General features: G+C 43.3%; 1 protein-coding gene across 4 annotated transcripts in view; it reads left to right on the top strand.

The window, feature by feature from the left end:
- Positions 1-22,757, top strand: part of ME3 (malic enzyme 3) — a 335,644-nt gene that overhangs the window by 298,646 nt on the left and 14,241 nt on the right. For all 4 annotated transcript variants that reach the window (XM_075851433.1, XM_075851434.1, XM_075851435.1 and 1 more), the window contains exons 9-10: positions 1,207-1,304; positions 16,374-16,487. In XM_075851433.1, coding sequence (XP_075707548.1) covers positions 1,207-1,304; positions 16,374-16,487 — 212 coding nt within the window. The remainder of the gene's footprint in view (positions 1-1,206; positions 1,305-16,373; positions 16,488-22,757) is intronic.

Here is a 22,757-nt window from a genome sequence, read left to right as displayed (position 1 = left end):
GACATTCTAGTTCTTCTAGATCCAGAGCAGCTGTAATCACGAGGTGTAAATTCCTTTTACGTTAATGTCACATAATATGGTAATAATCTTAGTGGAGTTGCTGAGGCCTCTGCATTTTCTGATCTCCACCCAGTGGTTGTATGATTACGACATCATCTGGTGCAGGTCTCTGTTTCATGTTATTATGTCATTTGAAATAATAACAATTCTACAATTATCACCTATCCACAGGATATGACCCCCACCAATCTAGAGAACAGAGATACCGAGCCCACCATTCCTCCTCACTTCTACTGTTTTTTTTCCCTGAACCCTCACACATACCTACCACCTCCTCATTGCCCCTGTGTCTATGAAGACTTGACATTTCAATCGCTTTACAGATTGTTTTTCCCACTCCACCTTCAGGTTGCTTTTGGGGTCCTGTGTTCGGGGTCTAGCTAGGAAGTAGGTGTCTTTGGCAATTGCCCAGCTTGCCGCCCGTCACCAAGTTCGGTTTAGTTCTCTTGCGGACTGCAGCAGGTTTTCCTCAGATATTTTCTTGTATTTTACTTTATTAATTTTACCTTCCACTTCCAGCGACTGCTTCTTTTCTACTTCCAGTGATCCTAAGCGACATCATGTCTTATATATTCCAGGAATATTTTTTGTTTATTTTCTTAATGAGGCTACTAATTTCTGTTCAGTTTTACCTCTACAAAGCACCCAGCCCCAGCAAAGCACCCAAACAGAGCATTTGCTTTACATACACTGACCCAGCAGGGGGCAACAGTGAGATATTCGGTTATGCAGCCTGAGAGCTAACAGGAAGCCAGCAAAATTTTTAATGCCTAAGTGAATTAGCATAGGTCATGAAATAACTAAAGATCGCACCAAATAAGTAAATCATTGGTTATATGAAAATCTAGATGTAAAGAATATTCTCATTTCTTGCCTTGTCATTTTCCAGTATCTAATTAGATAATTGATTTGGATGAAGGCCTCATTATTAAACGATTGCCTATTTAGAGTTTATTATCCATCTTTGCTCTCTGCATAGTCTGAAGAATATAGGTCTGAGATCAGGATGTTTAGAGGGTATATATATATATATATATATATATATATATATATATATATATATCTATATATATATATATATATGTATTTTGGAGGGTATTACTTATGACATTCCAGTGATATCTTGTCCCCTGTGTTGTGTTCCAGGGACGGCGTCGGTGGCCGTGGCTGGTCTTTTGGCTGCGCTCAGGATCACAAATACCAAGCTGTCCAACCATAAATTTGTCTTTCAAGGAGCTGGCGAGGTAAGAGCAGTACAACCATGCAAAGCGACAACCAAGATGAACCAATCCATCCATTTTGTTTTAGCACAGGGATCACCGGTTCAGCCACACATTATAGTAGCGGAGCTACTGGGGTAGGGGCTATGTTGGCTACAATGGGGTTTGGCAGCTAGAGATTCCCACAGACAATGACCGCTCTATGATTTATCCAAGTGTAATAAAAAATAATTATGAATACGTATCACAGTATGGAAATACATTTTCTATGAGGATGATCATTTCTATTGAGGGTCTTGGTCCTGATATCCTTAGGGTATGTTCACACGGCCTATTTTCAGCCGTTTTTCGGGCCGTAGACGCCCGAAAAACAGCCGAAAAATCGGAAGCAGAACACCTCCAAACATCTGCCCATTGATTTCAATGGGAAAAACGGCGTTCCGTTGGTCCGTTTTTTTACGTGGCTGTTAAGAAAAACGGCCGCGAAAAAGAAGTGCATGTTACTTCTTGGGACGTTTTTGGAGCTGTTTTTCATAGACTCTATGAAACACTGCAAAAAATGCAAGTGGCTTAAAGAGGCTCTGTCACCAGATTTTGCAGCCCCTATCTCCTATTGCAGCAGATCTGCGCTGCAATGTAGATAAGAGTAACGTTTTTTGTTTTTTTTTTAAAAACGAGCATTTTTGGCCAAGTTATGACCATTTTTATATTTATGTAAATTAGGCTTTCTAAAGTACAACTGGGCGTGTATTATGTGCGTACATCTGGGCGTTTTTACTTTTACTAGCTGGGCGTTGTGAATAGAAGTGTATGATGCTGACGAATCAGTATCATCCACTTCTCTTCGTTACCACCCAGCTTCTGGCAGTGCAGACACACAGCGTGTTCTCGAGAGATCACGCTGTGACGTCACCTCCTGCCCCAGGTCCTGCATCGTGTCAGACGAGCGAGGACACATCGGCACCAGAGGCTACAGTTGATTCTGCAGCAGCATCAGCGTTTGCAGGTAAGTAGCTACATCGACTTACCTGCAAACGCCGATGCTGCTGCAGAATCAAATGTAGCCTCTGGTGCCGATGTGTCCTCGCTCGTCCGACAAGATGCAGGACCTGTGAGTGACGTCACAGCGTGATCTCTCGAGAACACGCTGTGTCTGTGCACTGCCAGAAGCTGGGTGGTAACAAAGAGAAGTGGATGATGCTGATTCGTCAGCATCATACACTTCTATTCACAACGCCCAGCTAGTAAAAGAAGTAAAAACGCCCAGATGTACGCACACAATACACGCCCAGTTGTACTTTTACTTTAAACACGCCCAGTTGTACTTTAGAAAGCCTCATTTGCATAAATATAAAAATGGTCATAACTTGGCCAAAAATGCTCGTTTTAAAAATAAAAAGTTACTCTTATCTACATTGCAGCGCCGATCTGCTGCAATAGCAGATCGGGGTTGCAAAATCTGGTGACAGAGCCTCTTTAAAAAACTTCTAAAAATCAGTTGCTGTTTTCCCTTGAAAACAGCTCCGTATTTTCAGATGTTTTTGAGTTTCTGTGTGAACATACCCTTACTGCTATCCTAATTGAAATCGTTTCTAAAGTCCTCAGGAGGTCCAGGACACTTTTGTCTAGCCAGCTCTTTAAAAGTCCCAAAAGCAAACAGGGCCTTTATCAAAAAGCTGCGCTGATTGCCAGAAGTGTACGTTCAGACGATCAGTTTGTGTCCATTACACAAGCTCAGAAAGACGACCACCACTGGAGCTTTAGAGAGTACTAGGATCCTCTTGAATTTGGACAAGAGAGAAGGTCTCAGGAATGGGCACCTCACCGATCACTATGGATTTCCATATGGGAAACATTTGGTTGCCTTTCTGGTTGAAGCTATGCTCGGAGTAAGAAAAAACACTGCAAGAAAGAAATTGTCATAGTCGATTATAGAGACGGTAAAAGGGGCAATAGCCCTGAGGCCTCAACCATTTAGGGTCCTCCCTAAAACATCAGTTGCTTCAGGGCTACAAGGATTAGTAAGCCTGCCTCTCTAATATTTCACCCCGTCTTCCATGTCAACTAGTGAAGTGTCTGGTCTATACCTCTGTTCAAGTCCGTAGGATTGTGAATGGAGAGTTGGACTGTATGTACTGTTATGACGGCATATGGACATCATAGAGGGAGGTCCCCCTGCTCGGGACCAGAATTGAAAGCAAGTCCAAAAGAGCAGTTTCCGGTCTGGCACACTCAGGCCATCTATGTATTACACGGACAGCCATTTATTAGTATAGCCACCATGTAATACTACATTTTCCTTTCTGGAAATTCTGGCTGGCCACTAGCAAAATTAGATGTTTCTGAACGAGTGTTCCACCTAAATACGGGCCCTGTCCCGCATTATTTTGGGCTTAGTATCTTGGTAAACTTTTCCCAGCCGTGACCTCTGTCTAAACACTTAGTAATAGATCAGACCAATCAACCAGGTTCCAAAATTCTTTTACAGTTTTCATTGAGCCTAAAATGGTCTGAATGTAAAAATATCTTCCCTCTGCAGCGAGACGTGAGTCAGACGGAGGCTTTCTGGTCTTATTAGGAGATTTCTAGGTCCCAAAATAAATTTTCTTGATATTGTTATGAACCGTCTGGATTTTATACACCACAACATTTCTATTTACTTAAAGCGAAACTGATATTTTCTTTATATTACAGCAAAAATCCTGTGTGCAAATATTTACCAATGTTTAAAATCGACATAAAAGTTTGAGTAACTTTTTCAAAAATGTAGCTTTACCTATGTTGTTCTGATTTCATTTCTCCATTTACATCTTAATGGGGTATTCCCAGCTTAGATGTTTATGTTATATCCACAGGATATTCCATTAATGTCTGATTGATGCGGGTCCCAGCTCCTCCTCGATTTTCGCCTGAGGCAGTGGCCGCGGATTCCAGGAGTGGTTAAGTGGAGAGAGGGCGCTCTATTCTATTCAATGGATGTTATGGAAACAGCCGATCAAGCGCTACTTGGTTGTTTCCATAACTTCTACGCAACAGGCCAGCGGCCGCCGCACCTGGCGAAACAGAGATTGGGGCTGGTTTCCTGTTACCCCTGAGCAGTGCATTGTGGGACCACAGATGACCGTTACACAGAGCTTAGCTGTGAGGTCACGTGCCTGACAGCGAAGTGGAGCTAGACTGCAGCCTGTTTCCAAGGGCAACCGGCAGAATTTTGAAAGCAGTTACGTATATAAGTGGAGAAAACAACAAGAAAAAGCTATAAAAAAAATAACACAGTAAAGCAAAGTATTTGTAAAGATACTCAACGTTTTATGTCCATTTAGTATTTTTTCACACTATTGGCCTCGCTTACGTTCTTAACGGAGCTATGACTGGTATGACAGATCCCTTTTCAAATGGACCCCAATAAACCCTGAACGATCCCATTGACTTTTATTGGGGTCCGCCAGTTTCTGATGGGTTCATGTGCAGCCTACACTATTTTTGCTGTCAAAGACACCAGAATGTAGTTATTTCCCTCAATGTGAACAGAGACGTAAATGATGAAAACATTTTTAAAAATTGAATAATTTTAAGGATTAAATGGGTTTTACAGGAATATCCATTGATGGCCTATCCATATTATTATCTACCAATGTGTGATCAGCAAAACCTAGCGACGTGGCCCCTTCAATGTTGTTGCAGACACACCATAAATACTGCAGCTCAGCCACACTCAAGAATAGGGTAGGCCATAAATGAATAGTCCTGTAAAACCCCTCTAAATACTTAAATATCCATGCAGTGGGATTTTCCATAGTTTCTATGATGTTCTTCTTCTCAAACTTTAAGAGGTATGATACGTTTCTCACACAGTGTTACAGCTGACTTTGATCCTTGGATGAAAAAAAATGTAAAGGGGTTGTTTGGTGTAGAATTCTGTTAATTAGTTAATAGGGAGGGTCCCCCATGACCCTCATCCTATTGGCCAGAGTGTAGAGTGACCATAAATCTTGCTCTGGAGGAGCTATCACAACATGACCGCCTGTGGATTTCAGTTGGCACTGTGTAATGCTTCATTTCCCCTGTGGTGGCGCTGCAGGTAAATTGAACACCTGCCTGCTTACAGCTGATCACTGGAGGTCGGAGCAGCAGGATACGCTGTGATCAGCTTATCTTTTGGAGACCCTTCTAACAAAAATAAATTGTACAAAGCTCACCAACTCTTTTAAAGTGAATTTCAATCTTTTAACACCATCTTATTTTTAGATACATAATTCTGTGCTGATCAATTCCTTTATACCGGTCAACACCGATACAGCGCTCCAAATCCTCTGCATATATATAAATTTAAATGGGTATTCCCATCTCAGACATTTATAGCATATCCACTGAATATGGCATACAAGTCTCATAGATTCGGGTCCCATCTCAGGAGCCCGCACCTAGTTAGGTCCAGAATTATTTGGATGGTGACACAAATTTTGGCATTTTAGCTGTTTACCAAAACATATTGAATATACAGTTATATAATCAATATGGGCTTAAAGTGCAGACTCTCCGCTTTAATTTGAGGGTATTCACATCCTAATTTGAGGAAGTGTTTAGGAATTACAGCTCTTTAATATGTAGCTGACTCTTTTTCAAGGGACCAAAGGTAATTGGACAATTATCTCAAAAGCTATTTAATGGGCTTTTCCCTCGTTAATCCTTCATCAATTAAGCAGGTAAATGGTCTGGAGTTGATTCCAGGTGTGGCATTTGCATTTGGAAGCTGTTGCTGTGAACCCACAACATAAGGTCAAGGGAGCTCTCAATGCAAGTGGAACAGACCATCGCTAGGCTGAAAGAAATGAAGAAACCCATCAGAGAGATAGCACAAATGTTAGGAGTGGCCAATCAACAGTTTGGTACATTCTTGAAATAAAAGAGCGCACTGGTGATCTTGTGAACTCCAAAAGTCCTGGACGTCTATGGAAGAAAAACAGTGGTGGATGATCGCAGAATCCTTTCCATAGTAAAGAAAAACCCCTTCACATCTACCTAAGTGAAGAACACTCTCCTCGAAGTAGGTGGATCAGTATCTAAGTCTACCATAGAGAAGACTTCATGAGAGCAAATACAGAGGGTTCACCACAAGGTGCAAACTATTAATCCGCCTCAAAAATAGAAAGGCCAGATTAGACTTTGCCAAACAACATGTAAAGAAGCCACCCAGTTCCGAAACAGCATGAAACTAAGATCAACATGTACCAGAATGATGGGAGGAAAAAAGTATGAAGAAGGCTTGTATAGCGCCCATGGCCGCGGGCCATCGGGTTTACTCACCTCCCGACGCCCGCGGCCATGGATCTGTGAGCGCTGGCCTCCGTCTACCTCCTAGGAGATGCCAGCGCTCACTTCCGCTCCGTCCGGCTGGGTCCCGTAGGGTGCGTGCGCACGCTCGCGCCCGGCCTTAAAGGGCCAGCGCGCGCAATTAGGAAATCATCATCATCAACTGCCACGATTTCCTGGTCTATAAGAAGGCCCCTGGCCTTCTAATCCTTGCCTGAGCGTTGTTAGTCTTTCCCAGTCTGTCTCGCAAATGGTCCCTTAGTGTCTCCCGTTCCAGCTGTTACCCGTGCCCTGTTACCGTTCCTGTATTCTGTATTGTTCCTGTGCCTACCCGCGTTCAAGTGCCATCTGCCACGTCAAGTGTCTTCTGCCACGTCAAGTGTCTTCTGCCACGTCAAGTGTCTTCTGCCACGTCAAGTGCCATCTGCCACGTCAAGTGTCATCTGCCACGTCAAGTGTCTACCGCTCATCGGATACTGCCCGCCACGTCTGGCGCCACTTGCCGCACCTGCCTACAACCGTGCTGAAGCCACAGCCACCGCCCGGACTATTTCAGGTACCCAAGCATTACTGTCTGCCATTTTACTTTCGCATAGACTGCGACCTGGTCAGCTGCCTCCCCGCTACGGCGGAGCGGCCTAGTGGGTCCACAAACCAAGTGTCCGTGACAGTACGCTCAGGCCATGGAACCCGCTGGCCAGCCCAAGACCCCAGTACAGAAGATTCAGACAGAGATGCATGACCTACGCACACGTCAGGATCAACTCCTTGAGGCGGTGAATTCTATTCTGGTCCGCCTGGATCTACTCACAGTTCCACCCCCGGTTCTTCCTCCTGAAGCTGTTGCCGTGCCACTGCCTGTTGCTCCCCCTGTTTGTTCCGGATCTTCAGTTCCTCTGCCTCTTCCTCCTCGCTACGACGGTGACCCCAGAGCATGCAGAGGATTTCTCAATCAATGCACGGTGCATTTTAGGCTACGGCCTCATCTCTTCCCCTCCGAGAAGGCCAAAGTAGCGTTCATTATCTCCCTCCTCGCTGGCAAGGCCCTCGCATGGGCGAACCCAATCTTGGAGCAACAAGGACCTGTATCCTCGGACCTAGCCTTGTTCCTGCAGTCCTTTCGTGCCGTGTTCGAGGAGCCGGGTCGAACATCCTCTGCCGCAGCCACTCTGCTGACCCTCAAGCAAGACGGCTCCACAGTAGGGGAGTATGCGATCTCCTTCCGTACCCTAGCAGCTGAGCTGGCATGGAACAATGAGGCACTGGTGGCGACCTTCTGGCAGGGACTGTCCTCTCACATCAAGGACGAACTGGCAGCCCGCGACCTTCCTTCTACCTTGGATGCCCTCATCCTGTTAGCCACCCGGGTTGATATGAGAATCCGGGAGCGCTCTCAAGAGGTTCGTCAGGAGAGCCGGGCCCACAGACCAGCATCCTCTGCCCAGAGACCACTATTGCCCACTCCTAGTGCGCTACCTGAAGAACCCATGCAGGTAGACAGAGTCTGGTTATCTGAACAGGAGAAGCAGCGCAGACGCTACTCTGGACTTTGTATGTATTGCGGCCTCAAGGGTCATTTTGTGCGCCAATGCCCACAGAAACCGGGAAACTCCAGTACCTAGGGTTGGTCGGAGAGGCAACTCTAGGTGGAACATCTCCAAACGTTAAAACCTCTTCCAAATTATCGATACCTGTGGCCATCGTCACCGGACAGGCATCACATCCTTCCTCCGCCTATCTTGACTCTGGAGCGGCTGCTAATTTTATCCTTCAAGATCTAGTGGATCGGTTTCAACTACCCACAGTCCTTCTGGAGAGACCCCTGGCAGTTGCCTCTGTGAATTGTCTACCGTTGCCTGATCCAATCATGCTCATCACTGAGCTGTTGACATTACGGGTCGGAGCTCTTCACTCAGAACAGATCTCCTTCCTGGTACTACCCAAGGCTATCAATCCTATCCTGCTGGGTCTGCCATGGCTCCGTCTACACGCCCCGACACTCGACTGGAGTTCTGGAGAAGTTCTTCAATGGGGTTCCAGATGCCATAGCCATTGCCTGTCACAAGTCCGTCCTGTTGTGCCCCCTCTGCCTCAGTCACTCTCCGATCTACCTTCTCAGTATGCCAGTTTTGCGGATGTCTTCTGCAAATGAGAGGCTGAGACGTTGCCTCCACATCGGTTCCCAATGCTTCTCTTCCCCGTGTACGAGTATATCCTCTCTCCTTGCCAGAGACTTAATCGATGTCAGCCTATATCAAGGAGAACTTGGAGAGGGGTTTTATTCAAAAATCTTCCTCCCCGGCCGGGGCAGGATTCTTCTTCGTTAAAAAGAGAGATGGATCTCTCCGACCCTGCATTAACTACCGTGGTCTCAATCAGATCACGGTCAAGAACAAATACCCGTTGTCACTCATTTCCGAGCTGTTTGATCGCATACGAGGAGCCAAAAATTTTTCCAAGCTAGATCTGCGGGGGGCCTATAATCTAATCCGGATTCGCCGGGGTGACGAATGGAAGACAGCATTTAACACCCGCGATGGGCACTACGAATACCTAATGATGCCCTTCGGACTGTGTAACGCTCCCGCAGTATTTCAGGAGTTCGTTAATGACCTCTTCCGAGATCTCCTCTATACGTGTGTTGTAGTTTATCTCGATGATATTCTAATTTTCTCCCCAGATCTGATGACCCATCGGAGGCATGTTCGTCAAGTTCTTCTGCGACTAAGAGAGAATCGCTTGTATGCCAAGTTAGAGAAATGCACCTTTGAAAAGAGGTCTTTGCCCTTCCTGGGCTATGTCATCTCGGATCAAGGCCTTAAGATGGACCCTGAGAAGTTAAAGTCTGTCCTGGAATGGCCACGTCCTCAAGGCCTAAGAGCCATACAGTGGTTCCTGGGTTTCACCAATTTCTACCGCCAGTTTATTCCGAACTCTTCTCTGACGGCCCCCATCTCTACCCTTACCAAGAAGGGCATGAACGCCAAGGTATGGACTCCAGAGGCAGAGTCCGCATTCATTAGCCTCAAGAAAGCCTTCACTTCAGCTTCGATCCTCCATCACCCTGACGTATCTCAGCAGTTCTCACTGGAAGTGGACGCTTCCTCTGTTGGTGCAGGCGCACTTCTGTTCCAGAGGAGCTCCAAAGGAAAGGCAGTAGTATGTGGCTACTACTCAAGACTGTTTTCCTCTGCTGAGCGCAATTATTCCATTGGAGATCGGGAGCTACTGGCTATCAAATTGGCTCTGGAGGAGTGGAGACATCTTCTGGAGGGCGCTGCTCACCCCATCCTGATCTTCACCGACCACAAGAATCTCACTTACCTTCAGTCCGCTCAAAGACTGAATCCTCATCAAGCCAGGTGGTCTCTGTTCTTCACCCGTTTCCAATTTCTGCTCCACTATCGTCCCGCTGACAAGAACGTGAGGGCCGATTCCCTGTCCAGATCATTTGAAACGGAAGACACGGTGGAGTCCCTTCAGACGATCATAGACCCATCCTGCATTGTCACCGCCAATCCTCTGCAGCTTAGAAATATCCCTCCGGGGAGAACTTTTGTTCGGTTGGCAGACAGAAAAAGAATTCTCCGCTGGGGACACAGTTCTAAACTAGCTGGGCACGCCGGTGTTCGTAAAACCCAAGACCTGATCGCTCGTCACTTCCGGTGGCCCACGCTACCTTAGGATGTTCTGGACTTTGTCTCTGCTTGCACGGTGTGTGCCTCTAACAAAGTGACTCACAGCAAGCCTGCCAGCCTGCTTCAACCTCTGCCTGTACCCAGTGCCCCCTGGCAGCACATCGCTATGGACTTCGTCACGGACCTTCCTCTCTCAGCAGGATGCAACACCATCTGGGTGGTGGTGGACCGGTTCTCTAAGATGGCACATTTTATCCCGCTGACCGGCCTACCCTCTGCTCCTCGACTGGCAAGTTTCTTCATTCAGCACATCTTCCGCTTGCATGGCTTGCCTCTTCACATTGTGTCCTATCGGGGGGTTCAGTTTACCTCCAAGTTCTGGAGAGCCCTCTGTAAACTCCTGGATGTGAGTTTGGACTTTTCCTCTGCCTATCACCCCCAGTCCAATGGGCAAGTTGAGAGGATCAACCAGATCATGGAAAATTATCTCCGCCACTTCATCTCTTCACAGCACGATAACTGGGTACAGCTTCTTCCATGGGCCGAGTTTTCATATAATAACCACACGAGTGAGTCCACCACCTCCACTCCGTTTCACATCGTGTACAGTCAACATCTCAGAGTTCCTCTTCCAGTGTCTACTTCATCTCAGGTACCCGCTGCTGACTCTGCATATGGGGACTTCCTGCAAATCTGGCAACAGACCCGGTCCTCTATTTTGCTGGCGGTAGATCGCATGAAGCGTAAGGCAGATACCAAGAGAAGAGAGCCGCCTCAGTATCTTCCTGGGACTAAAGTCTGGCTGTCCTCTCGGAACATTCGCTTGAGGGTGCCTTCATACAAGTTTGCTCCCAGGTTCCTTGGTCCTTTCGAGATCCTGCAACAAATTAACCCTGTTTCCTATAAGCTGCGGCTGCCTCCTACCCTCAGAATCCCTAACTCCTTCCATGTGTCCCTCCTGAAACCAGTGGTCCTGAACCTCTACAGCAAGACCTCTAGTTCCACAGTTGCTCCCAGCGGCCCTTCTGATGTATTCGAAGTAAAGGAGATCCTGGACCGCAAGAGGGTAGGAGGAAGGACTTTCTATTTGGTGGACTGGAGAGGGTTTGGTCCTGAGGAGAGGTCCTGGGAGCCAGAAGAGAACCTCAGCGCCCCGTCTCTTATTAAAAAGTTCCTCTCTCACTGTGGCCCCAAGAAGAGGGGGCGTAAGAGGGGGGATACTGTAGCGCCCATGGCCGCGGGCCGTCGGGTTTACTCACCTCCCGACGCCCGCGGCCATGGATCTGTGAGCGCTGGCCTCCGTCTCCCTCCTAGGAGATGCCAGCGCTCACTTCCGCTCCGTCCGGCTGGGTCCCGTCACGGGTAACAGCTGGAACGGGAGACACTAAGGGACCATTTGCGGGACAGACTGGGAAAGACTAACAACGCTCAGGCAAGGATTAGAAGGCCAGGGGCCTTCTTATAGACAGGGAAATCGTGGCAGTTGATGATGATGATTTCCTAATTGTGCGCGCTGGCCCTTTAAGGGACCTCTGTAAGGTGGGAACCTACGCTGCACATAGGTGGCATTAGTGTCGCAGTGTGCTGTCGCCATTCTATGTCTGCTGTATATCTGCAGTCACAGGTGTTCTTGCACCTGCATACATTTTGTATCATTTAGTTGGAATGTGCTGTTCAAATTTTTGTTGTGTTTATGGGATCCATATATGTGGGGTTAGAGACTGCCTCCACTTGTTGTTCTTGCACTCCTCCCATTCTGCCCTGGGTGATTTTAATCAGTTCTGCTGATTCATGCTGGATCCTACCATCCCCAGGTATATATGTAGGCTTAGTCCCAGTTCTGGGTGTATGTGCAGCGTAGGTTCCCACCTTACAGAGGTCGCCTTGTCGTGGCAGGTGGGCTAACACTTTTTGATCAAAATGTGCACTAAGAACCTCCCTATTTGTAAGTAGATTTAGCTTTAGTGCATATTTATTTATATTTAGTGGTTTAGGTGGCATTAGTGTCGCAGTGTGCTGTCGCCATTCTATGTCTGATATATATATATATATATATATATATATATACAGCACCAGAACCAAGCTCAGTACATATATACAGCACCAGCACAAATACAGCTCAATTTAGTGCAACCCCTGCCGTATAGGTTTGCACTAAATTGTTTCCGGCTCCCAGCATGGCCTGAACAATGGTAAGGATATGCTGGGAGATGCTGTTTCCCCAAAAATAAATCATATCATAATCCTACCACCCATCACCTCGCTGCAGATTATACACTGATTAGAGGCAGAATAAACATTTACATTAAGTGACTCACCGGTGACGTATCATTCTAGTTACTTTTCTCCATCCGGTCCAGACCTCTATGATGACTTGTCCCGGTCACAGCGCATTTCTGCAGTTTGCCTCTCAGATGTCTTCAGCTTCTCACTTTTCCAACATTTCTACTCCTATAAACAAAGATAAAGTTCTCATTATACCTCACACTACGCCCCTAAATATAATAGCGCCATACACTGCACCTCTAATTATAATAGCACCATACACTGTGTCCCACACACACCGTGCCCCCTATAGATAGTGGCTGCCATAGAGCCCCCTGTATATAGTGCCCCCCATAGCGCCCCCTGTAGATAGTGCCCCCCATATAGCCCACCCCTGTATATAGTGTGCCACATATAGCTCCCCCTATAGTGATCCACATATAGCCCAACCCTGTATATAGCCCCCCTGTAGATATAGCACACCCCTGTATATAGTGCTCCACATATAGACCCCTGTAGATATAGCCCACCCCTGTATAAAGTGCTCCACAGATAGCCCATCCCTGTATATAGCCCCCCTGTAGATATAGCCCACCCCTGTATATAGTGCTACACATATAGCCCACCCCTGTATATAGCCCCCCTGTAGATAGAGCCCCCTCCATAGAAAAATCCCCCACCCGTAGATTAAGCCCCCCCCTGTAGATAAAGCCACCCCCCGTAGATAATGCCACACTTTTTTATTACGATAATATAACAAACGATTCAAACTCACCTTAATCCTGTTCCCACGCCGTCCGGCAGCAATGGAGACCTGCTCTCTTTTGCGCAGGTCTCCTGGGGTTGAACTGGGAATGACTTTACCTGTCAATCAGCACCTTTCAATGACGCAAGCGGCGCAAAGTATCGCGCCGCTTCACTCGTAGAAAGGCGCTGAATGGCCGGGCACGGAACGTACCCGGCCGTTCATTGCTTCTAAATGTACCTGTGTCCTATAGACGCAGGTACAATTATAGTGCAGGAGGGGTTGGTGCTGGCACCCCCCTCTAAGTATGAGCCCCGCCTGCCCCCCCAGCTACACCCCTGCATGGTGGAGGCAGTTTGGTGGCATGGGCATGCATGGCTACCTGGCACTGGGTCACTAGTGTTTATTGATGTGACTGAAGACAGAAGCAGTCGGATGAATTCTGAAGTGTTCAGGGATTTACTTTCTGCTCAGATTCACCCAAATGCAGCAAGGTTGATTGGCCGTCACTTCACAGGACAGATGGACAATGACCCAAAACATACTGCGAAAGCAATACAGGAGTTTATAAGGCAAAGAAGTGGAATATTCTGCAATGGCCAAGTCACCAGATCTCAACCCGATCGAGCTGCATTTCACTTGCTTAAGACAAAACTTATGGCAGAAATATCCACAAACAAGCAACAACTGAAGACGCTGCAGTAAAGGCCGGGCAAATCATCACAAAGGAGGAAACCCAGCGTGTGGTGATGTCCATGGGTTCCAGACTTCAGGCCGTCATTGCCAGCAAAGGGTTCTCTACAAAGTATTAAAAAAAAACAATATATTTATGGTAATCTTAATTTGTCCAATTACTTTTGAGCCCCTGAAATGAGGCGGCTGTGTAGAAAAGTGGTTGCAATTCCTAAACGTTTCACAGGATATTTTTGTTCAACCCCTTGAATTAAACCTAAAAGTCTAAACTTCAATTGCATCTCAGTTGTTTCATTTCAAATCCAATGTGGTGGCAGCAGAGCCCAAATCATGAAGATTGTGTCACTGTCCAAATAATTCTGGACCTAACAATATCTCGTCCAGTCTGGTGAGGAGACTATAAGGGCCACATCCAGGTGGAGAATGAATTGAGAGCTGGCCACCCAACCGCGTTCGGCTGTTTCTGTAACTCCCATAGAAGTGAATAAAGGGAGATCTGCACACATGTGCTGCCACCTTTTTATTCATTCTCCGCCTGGATGCGGTGGCCATCTCACCAGGTAATCGGGGACCCACTCACCAGATAGGTGCGGGTCCCAGAAGCAGGACCTGAAACTATCACATATTAATGGCACATGCCGTGGATTTGCCATATATGTCTCAGGTGAATAACTCTTCAAAACATATAATTCTTTCTCTCTGCTGTAACCACTAGAGGGAGCTTGAGGCCTAGTTCACACAGAGGTTTTTGTTACGGGTTTTTAGCGGGAAGCGTGCCAAAAAACTGCCGAAATCTCTTCCGATTGATTTCAATGGGAGGCTGAGGCGTTTTTCTCGGGAGCGGAAAAAAACACTCGCGGGAAAAAGAAGCGTCATGCCCTTTCTTCAGATGTTTCCGTCTCTGACCCCCCATTGACATGTCAATGGGAGGCAGAGAGAGTGACATTCGCTGCGGTTTCTACTCGTAGTGCTCAATGGCCACGGCCGAAAAACACCACAAAAAACGTGGCAAAGCGTGCAGGCAAGTTAAAATCTGCCTGCAAAAAAAACTCTGTGTGAACAGGGCCTAAGAGCTAACTGCATACTGTATAAACATTGAATAGTATGGAGTTAGCTCTCTCTAGTGGTGGCTGTAGGTAGACAGAATTTTATTATGCATTTATGTTTGTGCAGAGGATTTGGAGCTCCGTATCAGAAAAACTGAGATCTGACTCCTATATATACAGTATATTAAGAAATGAGCACAGCAGCATATAAAGATTTGTCACCATACTGTAATATGAATTTAATTATTCAAGCATGGAGCCCAGATAAGAAAGTAAACATGGAGCAGACACATCATTATATAATACCGTCATGTTATCACATCATTTACTGCCAAGTTGTCACAACCAATCTGTAGAGAACATCTTACAATGTCATTCAACCCCTCTGTGATTTTGCTTTTGGTATTGAATTACCCCATGTGAACCAATTAATTGTAGCAGCAATAATTGTCTGTTTCCAAAATCTATTTAATACGAAAAAAATATTTTCTAAAGGTGTTTGGGGTTTTCTGGTTTTATTGCTTAATCACTGTAAAAATTAAAAGTTCTAACATTTTCAAAACTTTGGGTCTAAATTCCTCAAAGTTTTCAAAATATTAAATTGCTGTCAATGAATGAGACAACTCTTATTTACATTCACAGGCAGCAAAAGAATATTAGAAAGTTTGGAACTAATTATTTATATAGTAATTATTGGGGTCTGCAGTGACTGTAATATCTGTAGTTGGGCGTCTGACTCCCAGCACCTTCCAATCAGCTTCATTATTTACTCATTCACAGCGCCTTACATTTGGTTGTGGCTGTCCGTCACTTGACTGGTACTGAGCTGCTGTGAACTGTAGTACCATACACAGCCACAACCAAAAATATGATGCTAGGCCTGGGTAAACAAAAAAGGGGATGCCATGGCCCCTACATGCTGATTGGCTGGGGTGCCGGGAGTCGGAACCCCACCAATCCGATATGGATGGCCTATCCCGAGGATCGGCGATCAATTCTACAGTCCCGGAAAAAGCATTTATGTTTATTTATATAAAACTGGACAACCCCTTTAAATGGGGTTGTAAATGGCTCATATAAATGTGTGTGTAGTTCTCGAACTTTGTAGTATACATTGTTTTCCATTTCTGCCCACAATCACTGTGGCTAAAGTTGGAGATACTTTAGATAGCTGTTAGGTGAATGCTGTTTTGTTAAAATCCAACATGCCTGAGCACTCTTTACCCCAATAAGAGGGACAGTCGGGGGGCACCATAATACACGAGATCATCAGTTGGTCCCACCGAAACCGGGACTGGGAACTTGTTCATTTATTTACATCATATCCATACACATATTGAAGATGTTTTTATGTATTGTGTGTGTACATATTATCATGGTCTTTATTCCTCAGGCTGCCATGGGAATAGCACTTCTCATTATCATGGCTATGGAGAAAGAAGGTATTTCTAGAGAAGATGCGATCAAAAAGATCTGGATGGTCGATTCAAAGGGACTTATAGTAAAGGTAAGTGGATACATTCACACAACTCTACTTGGACTGGCAACATTTATTAAGGAGAAACATCCTGATATTTCACAGTTCGGGTATATAGACGATTAGACTCAGCAAACCATGTGCCTGCCTATACCCATCAAGACATAGTATTCGAACCACAATCACACATTGCACCATAATTGTAAAAAACGATCTGCTGGCACCGTAAATAAAACAATTACTGTAAATCCTTGAATAAAATTATTCAAGGATTTAAAATTACTCCAGTCACTATTGATATTAACATACCAAGTAGAGTAAATATCCATTACATCTTTGGTAAAAATATTTTACAACAATAGGTTTACTAAATTCATTTTTCTTTTGTGTTATGTCTTTCCCGTATTAGTATCAAACATGACAGGGCCTCCTCCTTATTAACGTTTTTTTTTATGTCCTGCCAATGTGAAGGAGGGTAATGGTCAATTGCTCCGAGTGCTATTCTGGGTGAAAAAAGTTTAAGCTAATTCAGTTGTTAACCTACAAAATACTGAATATCTTTACAACAACATCACAAGAATATAACTACTATAATACTTCCCCTATATACAAGAATATAACTACTATAATACAGCCCCCTATATACAAGAATATAACTACTATAATATTGCCCCTATATACAAGAATATAACTACTATATGACTGCTCCCTATGTACAAGAATATAACTACTATAATACTGCCTCTATATACAAGAATATAACTACTATAATACTGCCCCCTATATACAAGAATATAACTACAATAATACTGTCCCCTATATACAAGAATATAACTACTATAATACTTCCCCCTATGTACAATAATAGAACTACTATAAGGGCATGACCACACGTGGCGGATTTCCTCCGCAACTGTCCGCATCAATGCCGCACAGAATCTGCGTTGCAGATTCTGCTGCGGATCTGCACAAAATGTGCAGAAAATTGATGCGGACTGGCCGCTGCGGACTGCAGGAAAAGTGCTTCCCTTCTCCCTATTCAGTGCAGGATAGAGAGAAGGGACAGCACTTTCCCTAGTGAAAGTCAAAGAAATTCATACTTACCGCCCGTTGTCTTGGTGACGCGTCCCTCTTTCGGCATCCAGCCCGACCTCCCTGGATGACGCGGCAGTCCATGTGACCGCTGCAGCCTGTGCTTGGCCTGTGATTGGCTGCAGCCGTCACTTAGACTGAAACGTCATCCTGGGAGGCCGGACTGGAGACAGACGCAGGGAGTTCTCGGTAAGTATGAACTTATATTTTTTTTTACAGATACATGTATATTGAGATCGCTAGTCACTGTCCCGGGTGCAGAAACAGTTACTGCCGATCGCGTAACTCTTTCAGCACCCTGGACAGTGACTATTTACAGACGTCTCCTAGCAACGCTCCCGTCATTACGGGAGCCCCATTGACTTCCTCAGTCTGGCTGTAGACCTAGAAATACATAGGTCCAGCCAGAATGAAGAAATGTCATGGTAGTAAAAACAATACGCTCCGCAGCACACATAAGATCTGCGGACTTCATTGCGGAATTTTGACTCTCCATTGAAGTCAATGGAGAAATTCCGCCATGAGTCCGCAACCAGTCCGCCACTGCTCCGCAACAGACAGAGCATGCTGCGGACACCAAATTCCGCTCCGCAGCCTATGCTCCGCAGCGGAATTTTACGCCTAGTCTAAACGAACACTGCTAAATTAAAGTGTAAGTCAATGGACAAACGGCACCGCTGCGGATTAACGCTGCGGAGTGCCCGCAGCGGAATTTCAGTGAAATTCCGCCACGTGTGAACCCGCCCTAATACTGCCTCTATATACAAGAATATAACTACTATAATACTGTCCCCTATATACAAGAATATAACTACTATAATACTGCCCCTATATACAAGAATATAACTACTATAATACTGCCTCCTATATACAAGAATATAACTACTATAATACTGCCCCTATATACAAGAATATAACTACTATAATACTGCCCCCTTTATACAAGAATATAACTACTATAATACTACCCCTATATACAAGAATATAACTACTATAATACTGCCCCTATATACAAGAATATAACTACTATAATACTGCCCCTATATACAAGAATATAACTACTATAATACTGCCCCCTATATACAAGAATATAACTACTATAATACTGTCCCTATATACTAGATTATAACTACTATAATACTGCTCCTATATACAAGAATATAACTACTATTATACTGCCCCTATATACAAGAATATAACTACTATAATACTGCTCCCTATATACAAGAATATAACTACTATAATACTGCCCCTATATACAAAAATATAACTACTATAATACTGCCCCTATATACAAGAATATAACTACTATAATACTGCTCCTATATACAAGAATATAACTACTATAAAATGCCCCCTATATACAAGAATATAAATACTATAATACTGCCCCCTATATACAAGAATATAACTACTATAATACTGCTCCTATATACAAGAATATAACTACTATAATACTGCCCCTATATACAAGAATATAACTACTATAATACTGCTCCCTATATACAAGAATATAACTACTATAAAATGCCCCCTATATACAAGAATATAAATTCTATAATACTGCCCCCTATATACAAGAATATAACTACTATAAAATGCCCCCTATATACAAGAATATAAATACTATAATACTGCCCCCTATGTACAAGAATATAAATACTATAATACTGCCCCCTATGTACAAGAATATAACTACTATAATACTGCTCCTATGTACATGAATATAACTACTATAATACTGCCCCCTATGTACAAGAATATAACTACTATAATACTGCTCCTATATACAAGAATATAACTACTATAATACTGCTGCTATATACAAGAATATAACTACTATAATACTGTCCCTATATACAAGAATATAACGACTATAATACTGCCCCCTATGTACAAGACTATAACTACTATCATACTGCCCCCTATGTACAAGGATATAACTACTATAATACTGCCCCCTATATACAAGAATATAACTACTATAATACTGCTCCCTATATACAAGAACATAACTACTATAATACTGCCCCTATATACAAAAATATAACTACTATAATACTGCCCCTATATACAAGAATATAACTACTATAATACTGCCCCTATATACAAGAATATAACCACTATAATACTGCCCCCTATATACAAGAATATAACTACTATAATACTGCTCCTATATACAAGAATATAACTACTATAATACTGCCCCCTATATACAAGAATATAACTACTATAAAATGCCCCCTATATACAAGAATATAAATACTATAATACTGCCCCCTATATACAAGAATATAACTACTATAATACTGCTCCTATATACAAGAATATAAATACTATAATACTGCCCCCTATATACAAGAATATAACTACTATAATACTGCTCCTATATACAAGAATATAACTACTATAATACTGCCCCCTATATACAAGAATATAACTACTATAATACTGCTCCCTATATACAAGACTATAACTACTATAAAATGCCCCCTATATACAAGAATATAACTACTATAATACTGCTCCTATGTACATGAATATAACTACTATAATACTGCCCCCTATATACAAGAATATAACTACTATAATACTGCTCCTATATACAAGAATATAACTACTATAATAATGCTGCTATATACAAGAATATAACTACTATAATACTGCTCCCTATATACAAGAATATAACTACTATAATACTGCCCCTATATACAAAAATATAACTACTATAATACTGCCCCTATATACAAGAATATAACTACTATATTACTGCTCCTATATACAAGAATATAACTACTATAATACTGCCCCCTATATACAAGAATATAACTACTATAATACTGCTCCCTATATACAAGAATATAACTACTATAAAATGCCCCCTATATACAAGAATATAAATACTATAATACTGCCCCCTATATACAAGAATATAACTACTATAATACTGCTCCTATATACAAGAATATAACTACTATAATACTGCCCCCTATATACAAGAATATAACTACTATAATACTGCTCCCTATATACAAGAATATAACTACTATAAAATGCCCCCTATATACAAGAATATAAATTCTATAATACTGCCCCCTATATACAAGAATATAACTACTATAAAATGCCCCCTATATACAAGAATATAAATACTATAATACTGCCCCCTATGTACAAGAATATAACTACTATAATACTGCTCCTATGTACATGAATATAACTACTATAATACTGCCCCCTATGTACAAGAATATAACTACTATCATACTGCCCCTATGTACAAGGATATAACTACTATAATACTGCCCCCTATATACAAGAATATAACTACTATAATACTGCTCCCTATATACAAGAATATAACTACTATAATACTGCCCCTATATACAAAAATATAACTACTATAATACTGCCCCTATATACAAGAATATAACTACTATAATACTGCCCCTATATACAAGAATATAACCACTATAATACTGCCCCCTATATACAAGAATATAACTACTATAATACTGCTCCTATATACAAGAATATAACTACTATAATACTGCCCCCTATATACAAGAATATAACTACTATAAGGGCATGACCACACATGGCGGAATTCCTCCGCAACTGTCCGCATCCATGCCGCACAGAATCTGCGTTGCAGATTCTGCTGCGGATCTGCACAAAATGTGCAGTAAATTGATGCGGACTAGCTGCTGCGGACTGCGGGAAAAGTGCTTCCCTTCTCCCTATCAGTGCAGGATAGAGAGAAGGGACAGCACTTTCCCTAGTGAAAGTAAACGACTTTCATACTTACCGGCCGTTGTCTTGGTGACGCGTCCCTCTTTCGGCATCCAGCCCGACCTCCCTGGATGACGCGCCAGTCCATGTGACCGCTGCAGCCTGTGCTTGGCCTGTGATTGGCTGCAGCCGTCACTTACACTGAATCGTCATCCTGGGAGGCTGGACTGGAGACAGACGCAGGGAGTTCTCGGTAAGTATGAACTTATATATTTTTTTACAGATACATGTATATTGAGATCGGTAGTCACTGTCCCGGGTGCAGAAACAGTTACTGCCGATCGCGTAACTCTTTCAGCACCCTGGACAGTGACTATTTACAGACGTCTCCTAGCAACGCTCCCGTCATTACGGGAGCCCCATTGACTTCCTCAGTCTGGCTGTAGACCTAGAAATACATAGGTCCAGCCAGAATGAAGAAATGTCATGTTAAAAAAGCAAGACGCATCCGCAGCACACATAACATGTGCATGACAGCTGCGGACTTCATTGCGGAAATTAGAATCTCCATTGAAGTCAATGGAGAAATTCCGCCATGAGTCCGCCACTGCTCCGCAACAGACAGAGCATGCTGCGGACACCAAATTCCGCTCCGCAGCCTATGCTCCGCAGCGGAATTGTACGCATCGTGTAAACGAACACTGCTAAATTAAAGTGAAAGTCAATGGAGAAACGGCTCCGCTGCGGATTAACGCTGCGGAGTGTCCGCAGCGGAATTTAAGTGAAATTCCGCTATGTGTGAACCCGCCCTAATACTGCTCCTATATACAAGAATATAACTACTATAATACTGCCCCTATATACAAGAATATAACTAATATAATACTGCCCCTATATACAAGAATATAACTACTATAATACTGCTCTCTATATACAAGAATATAACTACTATAATACTGCTCTCTATATACAAGAATATAACTACTATAATACTGCTCCCTATATACAAGAATATAACTACTATAAAATGCCCCCTATATACAAGAATATAAATACTATAATACTGCCCCCCTATGTACAAGAATATAACTACTATAATACTGCCTCCTATATACAAGAATATAACTACTATAATACTGCTCCTATATACAAGAATATAACTACTATAATACTGCCCCCTATATACAAGAATATAACTACTATAATACTGCTCCCTATATACAAGAATATAACTACTATAAAATGCCCCCTATATACAAGAATATAACTACTATAATACTGCCCTCTATATACAAGAATATAACTACTATAATACTGCCTCCTATATACAAGAATATAACTACTATAATACTGCCCCCTATATACAAGAATATAACTACTATAATACTGCCCCTATATACAAGAATATAACTAATATAATACTGCCCCTATATACAAGAATATAACTACTATAATACTGCCCCCTATATACAAGAA

The sequence above is a fragment of the Rhinoderma darwinii genome, chromosome 2, assembly GCF_050947455.1.
Source record: "Rhinoderma darwinii isolate aRhiDar2 chromosome 2, aRhiDar2.hap1, whole genome shotgun sequence".
Taxonomy (NCBI): Eukaryota; Metazoa; Chordata; class Amphibia; order Anura; family Rhinodermatidae; genus Rhinoderma; species Rhinoderma darwinii.
The sequence above is the reverse complement of the archived record's forward strand: the minus strand, read 5'-3'. Positions and strand labels throughout refer to the sequence as shown.